Genomic DNA, 18780 nt, shown 5'->3' on the forward strand with positions numbered 1-18780 from the left:
TCCTCCCATCCTGTGGGTTCCAAGGATCAAGCTCACATCACCAAGCTTCATCTACTGAGCTACCTCACTGGACCCGTATCTTCTTAATGTGAATGTAACTCAACCAGAAAAGTAATGTAAGAAGACCAAATTCACCTAACATTCTTTGAAACAAGTCTACTTTTAACATGAACCATACAGACGGCAAAAACTCTCCATAAACCATAAGCTCAAATGTCATTGAAAAATTCAAACAACAACTAGGAACAATGTAGCTCTTGCTTCAAGGAGTCTGTAGTCTTGAGGGGAGATGCTAACAAGTAGTTTTTTGAGACAGTTTCAGTATCTTAGACTAACCTTAAACTCACTATGTACCTGAGGATGCGCTTGCTCTCACCCTACTGCCTCTCCCTCCCAGTGCTGGGGTTATAGGTGTGCACCCCTGCCTGGTTTATGCTGGCACTGAGATGACCCAGGACTCTACACCCTAGATAAGCACGCTGCCAATTGAGTTGCATCCCAGCCTTAAGTAAGTTTGGGAGTAAAGTTGTGAGTACAAAGCCATAAATACGGACTTAACATCTACCCTATCTATGACTAAGAACACTCGCTATGCCTTGTAACTTTTAACACTGGCTATTTAGGAAGATGGGTGTGAGTTATTTTCTAAATAAGCTGAATCCTAGATCCTTGTCTACAGGAGCAAACTTTTTATTTAGTCTATTCTAGTTCCTCCCACTAGGAAAGGAAAATAGCAACTTCCTTAAACATCTCTTTCCCTTTGATAAGATACACGTTTCACAAATGGAAAAAAAAAGTAAATTAAGAGATACATAGTATGAAAAAAGAGAGATACATAGTATGGACTCAGACCTGCAATACTAAAAGGCTTAAAAAGAAAACTTGGTGGCTAGGGAGACAACTCAATAGATAAAGAGCTTGCACTGCAATCACAAAGACCTGAGTTCAGATCCCTGGCAGTCAACTAAAAGCTGGGTATGGTAGCTCTTCTCTGCAATCCCAGTGTTGGGTGGACCCCTACAGCTCATCGGTTCCTAGTAGAATGGATGAACTCCAAGTTCAGTGAAAGACCGGGTCTCAAACACTCAGGGGCTGGTATGGTAAACCTTGTCAAAAACCAATGAACAGGGGAGGTCATAGGTCAAAGTCATGGGCAATGGTAGGAGGATGGGGGGTTACTATTACTGTTCTGCTAAACTGATGGCTTGTCAAATCCCTTTCTAAATGTTTGTGCATTATACCCCTAGATTAGTGCTGCCCTCAGCCTTGGTCAGAGAAGCCCCTTTGTGCATGGGCTCAGGGCACACAGTGGAAGAGGGGGAGGAAAGGATGAAGAGCAGAAGGATGGAGAGAATTCTGCAGAAGTCTGTTTTCTGCACAGGACATGGTCGCACAGTCACAAGCTCACAGCAGCTATGGTTACCTGTACACAATGTGCCCAAGATGGAGTCCATCAACATTCCAGGATGGATAGGGGAGGGATTAGCCCACTCTTGGGTAAGGGGCTAGTGGCAAGTAATGGCTGCTAGGGGAGGGGGAATCATTTTTCTTCAGTGGTATAGTCACTGGTTTAAAAAAAAATCTCTGGCACAGTAAATAACCCATGTTCATGCAAGCTACTCCTTAGTGGGACACACACACACACACACACACACACACACACACAAACGAAGTGGGAGGGCAGATTTCAGAGAGTAAGAAAGAGATAAAAGACAAGAGAGGGGACTGGGGTGAGTATAGTCAAAGTAAATGCATGAAATTGTCAAGAAATAAGTAAATTAAATACTTATCTTTACAAAAGGTATGCAATGAAGAAGACATGACATAGACCTCTGGCTTCCATACATGCACTTGCATTCAGATAAACACACCTAAATAAACATACACCACAAACATAAACATACAGAGCTTTTCATGGGTTTGTACTTAGGAGAACTATTTGGGTGATACACAGTGACTATTGTACAAACACTTCCAGACTGATTATTTACCTCTCTCTAGGGTAAAAACAGAAGCCTATTTGAACATGACCCATACGGGTTTATCGCAGCCCAGGTCAGTAAGTATGCATATGTGTACAAACCGTCCCAAAACTTTATTGATCTGATTCTTCTATTAGATGGAACCCACTGTCATACTTCCCATTTGATCCCATCTTATATCAGCTCACTGACAGCACACTGGTTTTGCCTCCTGGACAACCTCATTGCTAATGAATTCCAGCCAGTAATTTGGGAAAGAATGCTCTGAAATACTGTGAGAGTGAAACCACTTCTAGAAACATGAGTTCATTATGGCTACATCTGTGCTGCTTGAATATTCAAGTTCCAACAGGACTCCACACACACACACTCATCCATGTGTAGGTGTGAGAAAATTGCTTCCCATGGCTAAGATCAAGTGAGCTCTTGATGACTGCAATCTTTTCAACCACAAAGGCAAGCTTGCAATCATTACCCAGCTCTTTGTCTGGTGGTGAGTTGGCCAGATTCCCAAGGTCTCACTAATTCTACCAAGAGCTATACTTTTATAAACACCACTGTTGTCCAACTGTGCTCAACTATACTTGTGTGCTGCCAGCAGAAATGAAGAAACAAGGCTGACAAGATGGTTTATTACAGTGGTTCTCAACCAGTGGGTCTCGACCCCCTTGGAGCTGAATGACCCTTTCTCAGGGGGTGCCTAAGACCATCAGAAAACAGGCGTATTTGCATTATGATTCATAAAAGTAGCAAAATTACACTTTATGAAGTAACAATGAAAATAATTTTATGATTGGAGGTCACCACAACATGGGGAACTGTATTAAAAAGTCTCAGAATTAGGAAGGTTAAGAACCATAGGCTTAGCTTGAGACAAAGACCTGATAAGCTGAGGTCAATCTCTGGAACCCATTTAAAAGGGGAAGGACAGGACTCCACAAAGTTGTCCTCAGATATCCACAGGCATGCCAGGACACCCCACACTCATCCCTCTCTAGCAATAACAATAAACTTTAAAAAAAAATTAAGAAATGAGCTGGGTGGTAGTTAATCTTATAGTCCACTTCGCAGGTGCTGTGGTTGTGCTGGTCTCTCTCATATTTACATGCTGGAAACCTAGTGCACTGCTGCAGAGAGGTGGATTATACGGTGATAGTGAATGAATTAGGGCCATGATCTTAACAGGGGGTTACTTTGGCCTTTAATCCAAGTACTAGGGAGGCACAAGGCAGGCAGATCTCTGTGAGTTCGAGGCCAGCCTGGTCTACAGAGTGAGTTCCAAAACAGCCAGCTCTGTTACACAGAGAAACCCTGTCTTGAAAAATGGGGGGTGAGGGGGTGGGGGGAAGGGTTACGAATGAACACAGTGTCCTTACACACGATGAGTAGATGAGTTAGATCTCTCTAGGGAGCACATTTTCTGACTCTGACCTTCTGCAACAGGCCCAGTGGCCCTTCAGTCTTGGACTTTGCACCCTACAAAACTGTGAGGCAAACCAATTTATTTTCCTTTTTTTTTTTTTCTTTTTCATGACATGGTTTCTCTGTGTAATAGCCCTGGCTGTACTGGACCTCACTCTGTAGACCAGACTGGCCTCAAACTCACAGAGATCCACCTGTATCTGCCTCCTGAGTGCTGGGATTAAAGGCGTTCGTCACCAACATCCTGTTTCCAATTAATTTTTTCTTAAATTGCATACCAGGTGTAGTGATGCATCCTAGCACTTGGGAGTCAGAGGCAGGCAGATTTCTGTACGTTTTAGGCCAATGTGGTTTATAGATTGAGGTCCAGGACAGCCAGGGCTACACAGACAGACCCTGTCTCAAAAAACAAAACAAAGAAAGACTATATTCTGATCTTCTGGCTGGGGTTTCCTCCCCTAATCTTCTTCCCACATAGCTATAATTTTCTAACTTCTTTATTACTTCCACATCCTTGCAAGGAGACAGAGCTCCATGATCAGAGCCCTGGGTCTGACACAACCCTGCCTGATCCTGACTATGGTGGAGCCTTGGGTGATTGCCTACACCTGCCTAAATTTCCTCGTCCTCAGCCGTGGTATAGAGATGGTACCTGCAGCATAGGATTATCGTGAGTATTAAAACAGGCACAGGGCTGGGAGTGATGACACAACCTGAGATTCCAGCACTTGGGAGGCAGAGCCAGTGGGATCTGCAATTCAAGGCCAGTCTCTTGGTAACAAAGAAGGCCCTGTCTCTAACCAACTAACAATACAAGGACCGAGGCAACAACAAAACAGGCAACAACAAAATGGTTAAGGATTTAAGCTGGGCGTGGGGCGTGGGACAATTCAGCAGTTACAGCACTTGCTGCTCTTTGGGAAGACCCTGCACCCATATCAGGTGGCTCACAAGTACCTTTAACTCCAATTCCATAGGCTCTATCACCTCTTCCTGCCTCCATAGGGACTTCTCCCACTATACACCAACATATAGAAAACACACATAAATTAAAATATTAAAAATGAATCTTTAAATAAAAAATGTGCCACCATGCACGCTTGGCTATTTTTTGACATGCCAGTAATCCCATCACTCAGGAGACTAAGGCAGGAGACTCACTGTTGAGTTCAAGGCCAGACTAGACCCCTTCTCAAACAACAAAACTTCTTTACATTTATTCCTTTGTGAGCACATGTGGGAGTCAGAAGACAACTTGTGGAGCTGACCTTCCACCATGTGGATTCCAGGGACTTAATTCAGGCTGTCTGGCTTGATGGCAAGCACCTTTACCCACTAAGCCATTGTCACTGGACCAAGAATTTAATATACTTTAAATTGACATTTAAAAAAATATATAGGGAGCATGGGGGGAGGGGAGGACTAGGAGAATGAGAAGGGGAGAAGAGGAGGGGTGAGGAAGACATGATGGGACAGGGAGGTTGAGTTGGGGGAAAAACAGAAGAGAGCAAGATAAGAGATAATATGATAGAGGGAGACATTATAGGTTCAAAGAGAAATCAGGCACTAGGGAAATGTCTGGAGAGCTACAAAGATGACACCAATTAACAATCTAAGCAACAGAGGAGAGGCTACCTTAATGTCCTCCCCTGATAATGAGATTGATGACTGACTTATATGCCATCGTATAGCCTTCATCCAGCAGTTGGTGGAAGGAGAAGCAGGTACCCACAGCTAAACCTTGAACTGAACTGAAATCCAGATGCAGAGGAAGAGGACTTATGAGCAACGGGTCCAGACCCCTGAATGTGGGTGTCAGTGAGGGGACCTTGGAAATCTATGGGACTTCTTGTAGTGAATCAGTACTTATCGCTACCATAGGAATGGACTTTAGGAGCCCATCCCATATGGAAGGATACTCCCTGAGCCTAGACACAAGGGGGTTGGCCTAGACCCTATCCCAAAGACTATGACAGACTTTAAATACCCCCCATGGAAGACCTCACCCTTCCTAGGGAGCAGAAAGGATATGGGATGGGTAGGGTGTTAGTTGCGGGGGGGGGGGGGGCAGGGGAAGAGGGGAGGGAGAGGGACCTGGGATTGACATGTAAAATAATTTTCTTGCTAATAAAAAAAAGAAAGAGAAAGAAAAAGAAAAAATTATAGATAATCAGTTAGGTGACTTTACTCCAAATGTATTATTCACTCGCTATAGGATATCAACTGAGAAGTCAGTCATCTTCTGTGTATCAGTTTCCCTCATCTTTAAATTACCAACCATATCAGGGTGTGGTAAAGACAAATGAGTCTCTGTGTGTGTGTGTGTGTGTGTGTGTGTGTGTGTGTGTGTGTGTGTGTGTTTAAGGCTTTAAAATGCTGAGAAAGTCAAATTAGAATACACTCCCCAGTATTTATCTATTGCCTATCTAACTTCAGGTCAGCATATCCCTAAGCACTAGTTCTAGTATTTGGGACATTGATATTGAGGTCATACCATCATCTCCAAAGAGTTCAAGGCCGGATTGGGCTACATAGTAAGGTCAGACCCTGTCTCAAAACAAACAAAAATAACCATAGCAACAGTCAAGCATTAAGAATTCAAGCTGGGAACGCATGGCAGCACATATATGTGATCCCAGCCCTAAGGAGGTAAAGGGGCTTGCAGAATCCCACCCTCTGCATTATCTCTCTCTCTCTCTCTCTCTCTCTCTCTCTCTCTCTCTCTCTCTCTCTCACACACACACACACACACACACACACACACACACACACACACACACACACACACACACACGGGCCAAGGCCCTATCGATGCTCAGTGAAGCACTAATGGGGGCAGCGCCTGCACTATTTCCCAGGGAACTCTTTCTTCATTGGGCATCTCCTGGGACCAGAATTCTGTGGAACATACTGGTGACTGCCTGGATGAGGCTCTCACAGTGAGATGTTCAGAGACATCCCATAATGGGGCTTCGGGGGTTAGGGGGCCAGTGTGGAGAAGTGGACTTTTGGCCTTCAGAGTTCTAAAAATGATACTGAAATTGAACTATGTGATTTGACATTTAAGAACAAGACTTTTCCCACTGATGTTATTAAATTACAAGTCTTTGGAAGCATAAGCCAATTTTTTAAAAACTGCAAGAAGTTTCTTGATTTCATGGATAAAATTATAAGGAAAAAACTTAGACAGGGTTTCTCTGTGTAAGCGCGCTGGCTCTGGAACTCTGGAACTCACTCTGTAGACCAGGTCTGCATTTCTCTGCCTCCCTGAGCGAGTGCTAGGATTAAAGGCACAGGCCACCATTGCCTGGCAGGGCAAAAAAGAAAAAAAAAAACTTTTTATATAGCAAAAAACCTCTAAAACAGCTTTTAAAAAATATTTACATTTTCTTTTATGAATATGAACATTTGCTCGAATATATGTATGTGTATCATGTTCGCCTGCTGCCTATGGATGCCAGAAGAGGGCATCAAATCTCCTAGAACTGGAGTTGCAGACAGTTGTGAGGGGCCATGTGGAAGCTGGGAACAAAACTCAAGACTTCTGCAAGATCACCGAGTCATCTCTCCAGCCCCCAAAGACATGGCTTTATCTACATTGCACAGACACTCAGAACAAAGAAGTCAAAGGCAGCTAACTTTACTAATAATGCCAGGCTATTGATGTTCAAGTTGTTCTAGCTTAAACTGAAGACTAATTAAGAAACCATAGCCAAATGTGGTGAAAGGGGGCCTGTAACTCAGCACTAAAGCTGAAGGAGAACAACCGAGAGTCTAAGGCCAGCCTGACATCTCAGGGAGACCCTGCCTCAAAACCCTGAAAAACAGTAAAAATGAAGAAACAGTAGCGGGCAAGCAAGCAGCATGCAAGCCAGAAGCGTCTCAGTGGACATGGTGAAGCAGGAAGGAACCCCTGGGTTCGATCCCCAGCACTGCACAAATGGGTGTGCTGGATCAAGGCTCAAATCTGTAATCTTAGCTCTGGAGTCAGGACTATCAGGAGTTCCAGGTCCCAGACTATGCTGACTTATATAGTGAGTTCCAGGGAAATTCATACATGACACCCTATATTCAAAAATAAGTAAATAAATAAGTAAATGGGGGGGTGTCTCCTGTCTCTAGAATATTCTTTTTTAAAAAATTATTTATTATGACTTTGGACAGAGGTCAAAGGAAAATTTGTGGGAATTGGTTCTATCCTTCCACCATGTAGGTCCCAGGTATCCAACTCAGTTGGTTAGACTTGGTAGCAAGTACTTTTCCCTGGCTCACTGCAAGAATATGCATGTTTTCTAACGATGGCTCCATGTTAAATAAGACACCAACGATATTCAAGTGACTTTTTCTGTTGAGTCTAGACATCCCAATGTTACCAAGTAAAAGCTCATTGGATTACAAAGGTTGAGAGTACTCACATCTGTCTTGATTTTCACTTTGTATTTATAGTTTTAAAAAAAACATAAAATAAATGAGAGCTGGGTGTTGTGGTGAGAGCCTGCAACTCCACCCGGCACTTGAGGTTAGATACAGGAGGATCCGGAGTTCAAGGCCATCCTTAGCTACACAGCAAACTCAAGGTCAGCCTGGACTCCATGAGACCCTGTCTCAGAGACATCTGTAGGTATAGGAGCTTTGCTGGGCAAGCCAGATGGCCTGCGTTTGATCTCTGGGATGAATGTAAAGTTGGAAGGAGAGAACCAATTCCACAAAGCTGTCCTGATCTCCTCCACACATGCCCTCCCCAACAAGAATAAATAAGTGTTAAAACAGCAACAAAATCAGTAAGAACAAAAAGAGAAATGGGGTGGGGGTGAGGTCACAAAAAGAATTATGTAGGGGCCCTTGCCAAAACCCAGAATTTATGTGTGCTCTTTCTACAAGGTGACAGACAGGGTATTTTAAGGATTATACGTCATTTTAATCTTTGTGACAAGCCTGTTTGATAGACAATGACGGTTCACTACATATACATACACACGCAAAGGGGGATCCTTCAAATATCCAAGTACACACTCCAACGAAAACCCAGGTGACATCCCCAACTCCCTCTACCAAGCAACCCTCCCATTAGGTAGGTATAGTTACAGCTCTGAGCAGGACAAGTCAGACCGTGTGGCCAACAGGCTATGTATGAGCCTAGTTTGACTCCAAAGAGCACAGAACAGAACCACTGTATCTGAAGCCACCTTTGCCTAAAATAAATGTGAGGAACTGGACGCAGAGACTTTTGAGACTTACGGCACTGTCTAGGCTCATATTACCAGCAGTGCCACCGGCACTGAAGTCCATGCCACCTTTTATCATTTGGAGTTGCATTCTCTTTGCCTCAAAATTAACATGAGGAGCCAGGCTTGATAGCCCACACCAGCATCTAAGCACTGGGGAGGCTTAGGGAAGAGGTTTGCTACCGAGTTTGAGGCTAACCTAAGGTCTATACCAGCCTGGGCTACAGTGTGAGACTACAGCTCAGAAGAACGGTCATGTTTAAGTCAGGATTTCTTATAAAAATTACATGAGAAATTGTTATCCTTCCTGTTTAATTATTCAAGTACTCTTTACTAGATTATTCAGGAAATAGTCTATGAGGTTGTTATTTCACCTCCAACAGAGGTCCTTCCCTTTGCTTCCAATCATGGGCTTCCTGACTGATGCTTGGAAACGGCAGGCTTGTGGGGTAAAGTGCTCTTCCTCACGCTTCAGCCCCAATTATCACCTGGAGACCTTGATAAAACTCGGGATTCGGAAATTTTACAGTTCTAAGAAGTCTTTGTAATAGTTATCCTGCTGGCCCTGGCGAGACGCACCAAGGAGGAAGAGACTAAAGGAGCACTGGATATTAATGAGAACATTGAAATGAACCTTTTAAAAGTGAAAAGTGCTTGAGTTGCCAAGTCTGGGGTGGCTTTAACCACCTCAATACCTACTGCTAAAATTGGAGCACAGTATTGTCAACTTGATAATATTCATTGTTATATTGAATTGTCAACTTGATAATCACATCGATGGATGTGATGTGGAAGTCAGCAAAGCATGAACTCCAAGACCTAAGTCATAGTGCCACTGTTGTACCCTGTCAACTTGGGAATTACTTGAGCCAACTGTGGAAAATACACAAAGAAAAAGGATAAGAATGTTGTCCAAGCACAGACATATATAACATGTATAGAGAAAACAATCAATGTTGACTGACCAGAAAATAACAAATTTCAGTGGGGAGAGGGAGAATCTAATAAGGTATGAAGAGCATGGCTTGAGGGGTAAAATAAGCCTTACAACACGCCTACCATTCCACAGTCCTGGAAGCTGCATGGTCTTTGTGTATTCTGAACTTGGAATTTATCACAGTGTCATAGAGGCAAATGGTTAGCTATTAATTAGGATTTTCAAGAGTCAAATGTGATTACCCCTAAAAGAAAACAAAGACTGTTCATTTAAAGCTTGGTTGCATAAATTACCCTCTGGCATCATGTTCCTCTGAAATTTCTTTAAGCAGTTCTCCCCTGGACACGGACATACAATGGTTTCCTTGTTAGAGTAGGCATCCCATGAAGGCATTTGGGATTGTAAACCATGTCCCTGGATCCTACTTTAGACACACCAAGTGCATACATCCAGGCTAAAGGGGTCCATCTCTCTAAATCTCAGTCCCTTTAATAGCTCTCAAAATTATTGTAATTGAGTTAGATTTTTTTAAAAAGTTAAATCAGAACACAGAACAAATTATAGTGGTGAACCCCTCTAACTTCAGCACTGAGCATACTAAGAACCACTGCAAATTCAAGGTTGACAAGGGCTAGCAGACACTGTTTTTTTTTTTTTAAGACTTATTTATTTGTTTATTCATGTATTTACTTATTATGTATACAGTGTTCTACCTGCATGCCAGAAGAGGGCAACATGGTTGTGAATCACTACGTGGTTGCTGGGAATTGAACTCGGGACCTCTGGAAGAGCAGCCAGTGCTTTTAACCTCTGAGCCATCTCTCCAACCTCAGACCCTGTTTCAAAATAACAAAAAAGGGCCAGCTTGGAGACATATGCCTGTAATCCCGGCAAAAGGATTGGGAGTGAAGGCCATCCATGGCTACATGACAACTCAAGGCCAGCCTGAGATACATGGGGCTCTATCTGAAAAAAAAAAAGACTATATAAAGTTAATTGCTCTTTATAGCTTACATATATTCTTTTTGTTTGATTTTGAGATAGAGTTTCTCTGTGGCTTTGGAGGCTGTCCTAGAACTTGCTCTTGTAGACCAGGCTGGTCTCAAACTCACAGAGATCTGCCTCTCTGCCTCTCAAGTGTTGGGATTAAAGGCAGGTGCCACCAAAGCCCAGCTAATAGCTTACATATATATTCTTACATATAGCTTATTCTCTTTTTGTTTCTATCTAATATTTAATAACAACAACAACAAAAAAAAAACCCACACACTAGACAATGCATATCCATGACAACATGGCTTAACTCAGTGCTAATGTCACTAATGCCTAGTTATTACCCTCAGATAACCTGAGGTAAAAGAGGTCTGCTGCCCTAAATGTGCACACATCTGTGGTAACCATTAATTAGCTCACCTGTCCTATTCGCAGGGGAGCAAGAGTTGAATTCAAAGCAGCTCTCCTGCTGTTGCTAAAAGAGGTCTCTGAAACCTCAGAATGGCCAGGTTGACACTCACTGTTTTCTTGAACACAGACATGTCATTGTGGCATGGATCTGCAATATCTATCAAAGCTGGTTGTTTTAGGCTTGGTCCCCAGTGCAGTAGGACTGGAGTTGGGCTCAGAAGAGGGCTCTGTTCTCACCAATGGATTTATCTATGGAAGAATTCATAGATCAACAACCTACTGGAAATGACAGGAACTTTACGAGATGAGGTTTAAGGTAAGCAGGTCTATGCTACCACATGCTACCAGCCTAGCAACGACCAGTGCATTCACCGTAGACTAAAACCTTTAAAACCTCAAGACAAAGGAAACCTTCCTCTTTTAAGTTCATTCTCTCATTTTCTGTTGTAGTCATGGAGAGCTGGCACACAGCAGTGTTTTCTAAGTCTACACAACAGCCCTATATACCCTATATACCTTGAAAATACCCTTGAGAATTTGACCCTTCCTCTCTTTCTCCCAGACCTCAGCTGAGCCAGAGGAGCATTCTCAGGGGAGCCCTGACTCAGGAAATAGTCATCTGGAGCCACTATCTGCCAAAGTCTGTACCAGGTACCAGTGGTAAAAATAATCAGACTTGGACTCATGGATCTGAGAGATTCCTCCAGGACGTCCATCCCCCAACAACCCTTCCTCTTCAACCCCCACCCCAACCACCCACAAAAAATAAATAAATAAATAAACAAAAACCACAAGGCTGGCTTGGTTCTGGAGTCAGAGGACTAGGGTTCACAGGTTCAACTTCATTTCTTAACTGTGTTAGAAAACCACGTGGTTTTCTTTTTCTTTCCATCAAATAAGTGCCCCCTGTCATACAAGACAAACAACTATGTATTTTTTTAAATGTATATGAAGAATAGAAGGTGACATCAGCAGGAGTCTTCCACCATAGAAATTATTTCACAGTCTAATTTTAAAAATCTTCTTGCTTCTAGTGAGATTTTTATCCTTTCGTCCTCAGCGCCAGACATCTGGCACTGAAGCAAGTTGTACTTTCACACATACTTACATGTGTGTACATGGGCATGCTTGCTCCTTTTACATGTGGAAGCCAGAGAACAACCTGGAAGAGTCAGCTCTCTCCTACCCCCATGTGGGTCCCAAGGATCAAACTCAGGTTATCGGGGCTGGTGGCAAGCCAATTTTACCGGCTGAGCCATCTCATCAGCCCGAGTTCTAATAAGTCCAGACTCTAAGACAACAACTAACAACAACTGGGGTAGACAATGTCATTGTTTTGCTGTGTCCAGGTTTTGATTCTCAACCAGTGAGATCTGGGCCTCAGCAAGAGGGTGAGTGTGTATTTCCAAGAGGGTGAGTGTGTGTTTCCACTGCTATCTCATGCCATCCTCAGTTAGCATGCAGCCCTGCTAGCAAGCATCAGATACTGTTCAAGACACAACCTTCTCCTACACCTTCCAGTCCAGTAGGAGGAAAGAGAAACACACAGATGTAAATGGTACATTCTACTGGAAGAGGGCAAGTGCTCCAAAGAACACAGAAAGGAGGGGGGGGGAACATGGAGCTCTGGAAATGGGAGAGGCCTTTCAGTGGTTGAGAAAGTCCACTCTGATGGGAGCATCTGAACAGGTGGAAGTGAGCCATGTGGACAGTCAAGGCTACAGGCACAGAGAACAAGCAGCACACACAAAGGCTCTGAGGTAGAAGCAGCCTGACATCTTGGAGAAGCAGGAAGAAAATCAACTGGCGAACCTAAACAGGCTAGAGTATAGAGGGACAGAGCAGGGATGAATTAGAGCCAGCAAGAGGGGAAGAATGAGAAAGTTTGATTGACTACCAAGTGAATGAATGGTACAGACAGTAAGTAATAAAAGCAAAGCAAAACAAGCAACTGATGAGCGCCACGCCCTGACTTCGTGTGGAATGCAATGTCTAGCAGGCCATATGCATTACCTCAGAGGTAGACAAAGCAACCAATTCCTCTAGCAAGGACTTACACTATCTGAATTAAAGCTTTAGAATGTTGACAGAAAAAACAGTCCAAATCACTACAAGGTGTACTTCTCTAAGTTTTTGTTGTTGTTCCTACCTTAATGTGATTAAAACGTCTACAATTAATTCATTTCCCTATGCATCTTAAAAATACTTAAAGCCTGAATGTGGTGACACAAGCCTGTAATCCCTACACAGGGAGTCACAGGCAAGCCAGGGCTTACAGAGTAAGACCTTGTCTCAAAACAATACATAAAAAGCAATATATATATATATATATATATATATATATTATATATATATCAGCCTTGGTTGTGCATGCCTCTAATCCCAGCACTTGCAAGATAGAGACAGAGTGATCAGGAGTTTATGGTCATCTTTACCTAAAAAGAGAGTTCAAGACCAGCCTGGAGGCGGGGAGGGGGGGATGGAGAGATGGTTCAGCAGTTAAGAGCACTGACTGCTCTTCCAGAGGTCCGGAGTTAAATTCCAAGCAACCACATGATCGCTCACAACCATCTATAATGAGATCCGGTGCTCTCTTCTGGCCTGCAGGCAGAACACTGTATACATAATAAATAAATAAATAAATAAATAAATAAATAAATCTGAAAAAAAAAAAAAAAAGACCAGCCTGGGTCATAAAACAGATGGGACCAACAGAAACTGCCAAACAGAATGCACTCCATAATTTATCAAAAACAATGGAGGTCTTACTTTTGTGGGAGGGGGGCAGGGTCCAAGACAGGATATCTCTGAGGCTTTGGCGGCTGTCCTGGAACTAGCTCTAGTAGACCAGGCTGGCCTCTGCCTCCTGAGTGCTGGGGTAAAAGGCTTGAGCCACCAATGCCCAGTTGAGATCTTACTTTCAATGTGTGGGATTTTCATGATTTTCAGACCTGTTTTATCCCACAAAGTTAAAGGGTTCAAGTTATGAAAAATGTAGTAAATTGTGTGAAACTTTATTCAGATTTGAAGTCCTGCTGTAAGGACATCCTTTGATTTTGTGGCTGACACCTTGGACATGGCCTCTATTTGTTCCCATATATGAGGTACAACAATGTTTCTGAATACTGCAAATCATTCCATTTCGCCAGAGCCAAGAGCTTTGGGCAGATTGTTCTGCAGGCACATTCCCTTCTCTGCTGTGCTTGCATGAGGAAGGTATCCTTACAGACTGAAGCATGACAAGAGAGCTGGGCTCGGGAAACACAATTAGTGAGTGGAAGTTGTTAGTATCCAGGCATCTTCACTGGCCTGTCCTTGGGGTTCTGACAGGATACGCCCTCAGCTGCAGCCACATTCACCACATTCCCTTTTAAAAGGGCCCTGCCCACCTCCCATCTCTCTCTCTCCCTCTCTGTCTGTTCCCTTCTCTCTCCCTCTCTTTCCTGTCTCCTCTTTCCTTCTGCTCCTGTTGCTGGAGGCCAGTCTCCCTCCTCTCTCTTCCCTTTTTATGATCCCATTCCCTAAATTAAAAACCCCTCTGCTTGAACCCTGTTGCATGAAATCTTTCTAACGACTTCGAAGCTTTTCTTAAATTACAACAGAAGCAGCAAATGTACCTACATAAAGAGTTTCATTATGATCTATAGTACTCTCTTAGGAACAAACCATTGAAAGTTCTCTGAAACACAAGAAGATCATTCAGTTCAACTCAGAAATATTCATTGGGTGTCTGAAGCTCACAGCAAGAATGACAGGGATGGGGACTTATCCTCCAAAGCTGACTAAGCCTCACTGTCCCCTGGATAGGTAAGATCCAGGAAGGTCTGCATGAAGGAGCAGAAGATGCCAGAGTAAGCCTGCATTTACTTTATTTATTTATTTTTGGTTTTTCGAGACAGGGTTTCTCTTTGTAGCTTTGGAGCCTATCCTGGCACTCGCTCTGGAGACCAGGCTGGCCTCGAACTCACAGAGATCCACCTGCCTCTGCCTCCCGAGTGCTGGGATTAAAGGCCTGCGCCACCAACACCCGGCTGTATTTACTTTTTTAAAAAGCCACTTACCTAAAACATCAAATACCAGCAGGTCACATGTCTACCCAAATATAAATAAATACCGGCAGGTCACACGTCCACCAAATAGAAATTAGTGATAAAGATTAGACCTTCAAGCAGCAATAAGCCAAGAACCGGGAAGTGGTTTCTAAAGCAATATATAAGCATCCAGAAATTGATCTTCAAAGTATCAACTGCTCATTTTCATTTTTGTCGATATTTAAATCAGCAGGGGGAAATCAGTACTCCCCACATGCACATATTTTGGTGAAAAGAGAATCAGGATTTTTAGATCCCATCACAACAACCAAAGGCATTTTGGAAAGAATGTAAGAGCCGGAGGCTGGGGAAGGTCGATGTGAAATACGGTCTTCTGGACATGACCCGGGTGTTACATTCAGGAATATACAGCAGCTGTGGCCACCCTGCAGAAAACCTGCACTAGGGTGACACAGGAAACATCGTGTGACGGATAACATCGAGAGAGGCCCCATCACTAGCTGAGGAACTATTGGCAGGTGAGTTGCTGGGAAAAAGAAGTCATTTTTCTTCAGTAGGTGCTGGTAAATTATCCATCTCCAGGAAACCCCATGCCACGATTGTGAAATTAACTTTGAATCGGAGGCAATCCTCCTGCCTGTTTCCAAAGTGCCTCAGGTAGACAAGTACACCTCAACGCCTCTATAGTACTCATTTATTTTAAAATCCTAAATACAGAGGATGTTCCTCGATAACCCTGATGACAGCATCTTCTTCCATCAGTCAATGGCAACAAGGTCTAAAATTGGAAGCTCGATAAGAATCTGAACAATCATACTTGGCCCAGGTAAGCATTTTCATGTGGAGGACAAGCTTCCAGACAACTCACAAATGCCCAAAGTTAAAAGTGTCTTCTTACCACTGTAATCCTAGCTCTGGAAGATCAGGGTTCAGTCTAAACAGTGAGTTTACAAAAGACCCTGTCTCAAACAAACAAAAAGGAAGGAAAACAGAAAGAAATTAATGGGCTGCAGCAGTTAAGAGATCATATAGCTCTTGCAGAGGATCCAAGTTCAGTTCCTAGCACCCAGATCAGGTGGTCATAACTCCAGCCACAGGGGGATCCCTGGCCTCTGGCCTTGGAGGGTCCCTACATTCATATGCACATACCCACATTCATAGACATAATTTAAAACAAAGTAAAATTCTAAAAGAGTAAACAAAAGCCAAAACCAAAATATAGCAACCTACTGAGGGGGATAGTGGCTTGTGACTGTAATCCCAGGCCCAGGGAGGCATTAGAAGGATTGTCAAGAATGAATTCAAAAGTAGTCCGTGCTACACAATGGGTTTCAGGCCAGCCTGAGGTACAAAATAAAGCCTCGTCTCAAAACAGCAGATAATAATAACAATACACTGATTAGAAGTTTTAAAATTGGGGCTGCAGAGACTTCTTAGCGGTTATGAGGACACACTGCTCTCGAAGCAGAGCCAAGCTTGGTCCCCAGCGCCCACACCCAGGGGTTCACATCTGCCTCTAATTCCAGGTCCAAAAGATCAGCTGTCTTCATTGGCATCTGCACTCACATGCATCTATCCCAACACAGATACACAAGTACACACAATGAAAAATAAAACTTTAAAGAAAAAGCCCACATCAAATAAATGTAAAATGTTACATTTCCAAACATCAACTTGAGGAAGTGTTGCCAAGATTTAAAACATTCAGGGGATGGAATATAGCACAGTTGGTGAAAGACTGGTCTAGCACAGGGGTCCCCAGCACCGACAAAAAACCAAAATAGCACGTTTATAAAGCATTCATAAGATCTTATATATTGCAAATTTAGCACACATTGGGTTGTGCTGCAGTAACTAAAGAAAATAACTTTACATTTTTGTTTTGTGTTTGTAATACTATCAACGTGATGAATGTCTGGGTGAACGAATACATTTTTCAATGAAAAATTCCAGCGAAGGGTTTAGCTTCGATTCCTGTTTCACCAGAGAGCAAAGCGGGGGCGGCGATGGTGGGGTGGGGAGTGATGTCCAAGTATTCCGCATAAATTCGCTGCCATTAACTAACTCCCTAACTCCAGTTACAGAGGAGCAAAGGCAGGAGAGGAGAGAAACAAAAACTGAAAGAAAAAAGAAGGAAAAAAAAAAAAACGGCAGAAAGCTGGCCCTTCCTATCCAAGGAGAATTAACGCAGATTAACGAAGGAGAGCCACGTAGGGCTGGGAAACCAGGTTCCTACTTTAATCGGATGGACTGAGGGTAAATTCCGTGGCGCTGGAAGCCAAAGATCAGCTACCGAGGAAAAGCAGCCTGGGCCCCAGAATCGGCTCCTTCAAATACCCTTTTGGGTCCCGAGCCACACAAGGTTCCAACTCGGGTCGCCAGCCGGACACGCGTGAGGCTGTGGGGGGCCCGTCTGTAGCCTGCTCCTAGCCAGCCCCGCAGACGCACCCCCACTGCAGGCAGAGACCGGGAGCCGGCTGGGCGCATACCCGGAGCAGGCCACTCGCACCCGCCGCCAGGCTCGGGAAGTCTGGGAACTAAGTAGCCGGGCGGGGACACCGCGCAGGCGGCTGGGGAACAGGCGCCAAGCTGCCGCGCTCGTTGGTGGGGGGAAGGAAGGAGTTTCTGGGGAGCGATCCGGAATGCACTCGCTGACTTCAGCCCGTCCCCGGCCTGGCGGAGACCGCCTGCCCAGCCGCGGGCTCCCCGGAGGCCCATCGCCCTCCCAGAGCCCCGGGCCCCGCGGCCACTCACCCAGCTCCTCCGCCTGCAGCCGGAGCGGAGCGCACACCGCGAACAGCAGCGCCGCCAGGACGCCGGGTCGACCGGCTCCGGCCCCCATGGCCACGCCGGGCTTCAGACCCGCAAGATCGGCCTCGCAACCCGTGCCCGCGCCGCCGCCGCCCGCTTGGGGCAGCCTCCTCCGCGGCCCGGCGCGCGGCGCGGGCACCCAGCACCGATCCCTCGGTGCGGCCCCGCGCCCGCGAGAGGGCGTGTCTGCCCCGCCCCGCCCGCCCCCTCCTCGTGGTGGCCCGCGGAGCCACCCGCCTCCGCTCGAGGGAGAGCCCAGCTTCGATCCCCTTCCTCTCCCACCCGCCACCACCACCACCCCGCCCCGCGCCACCTGCCCCGATCCACGTGAACACGGAAATCCAAAGTCACCTGGCGCGCAGGCTTGCCTGGAGCCCCGCCGCTCAGACTCCGCCCCTCGGGCACTTTGTCAGCTCCGCTGGGCTTGGAGGTCCGCCAAGGCAATGGGGGGCACCCGAAATCGGGAGGGGTGGTGGCGGTAACCGGTAAAACGTTCATTCATAGTCTCTGTTCCTCAGTCTGTCTGTCTGTCTGTCTGTCTGTCTGTCTGTCTGTCTGTCTGTCTGTCTCTCCCCCTTCTTTCATTCTTTCCGTTGTTTAGCTCAGCTGTCCACTCCGCAGGGTGATTAAATCCACGCGGCATTCGAAGAGCTTCGAAATAATCGCCCAGGACAAATTGCAATCGGTGACGGAGGCTGTCCTTGGACCACATTTGGGGGAGATCTAGTTATATGGATGGTGAGAGGGCAACGGGGAGCAATGCTGTCTCCGCATGTGGAAGGCGGAGAACTGAGTTCGTGACCGGGTTGTTCAGAGGATTAAACCTCCAGTGTGGCCGGGGCTCGGCAGATAGGTGGGTGCCTGTCAGGAAGTGGGAACGGATGTGTAGAATAGAGCCCGTAAGAGATGCTTAAGCGACAGTGTCCTCAGAGTCCCGAAAGCTTCGT

General features: G+C 45.1%; 1 protein-coding gene across 1 annotated transcript in view; it reads right to left on the bottom strand.

Moving 5' to 3' along the window:
• Dcbld1 (discoidin, CUB and LCCL domain containing 1) overlaps positions 1-17979 on the bottom strand; it is a 73653-nt gene extending 55674 nt beyond the window's left edge. The window contains exon 1 of the mRNA XM_027402104.2: positions 17777-17979. Coding sequence (XP_027257905.1) covers positions 17777-17864 — 88 coding nt within the window. The 5' untranslated portion in view covers positions 17865-17979. The remainder of the gene's footprint in view (positions 1-17776) is intronic.
• Between the last annotated feature and the right edge of the window lie 801 nt (positions 17980-18780).

The sequence above is a fragment of the Cricetulus griseus genome, chromosome 2 (assembly GCF_003668045.3).
Source record: "Cricetulus griseus strain 17A/GY chromosome 2, alternate assembly CriGri-PICRH-1.0, whole genome shotgun sequence".
Lineage (NCBI taxonomy): Eukaryota > Metazoa > Chordata > Mammalia > Rodentia > Cricetidae > Cricetulus > Cricetulus griseus.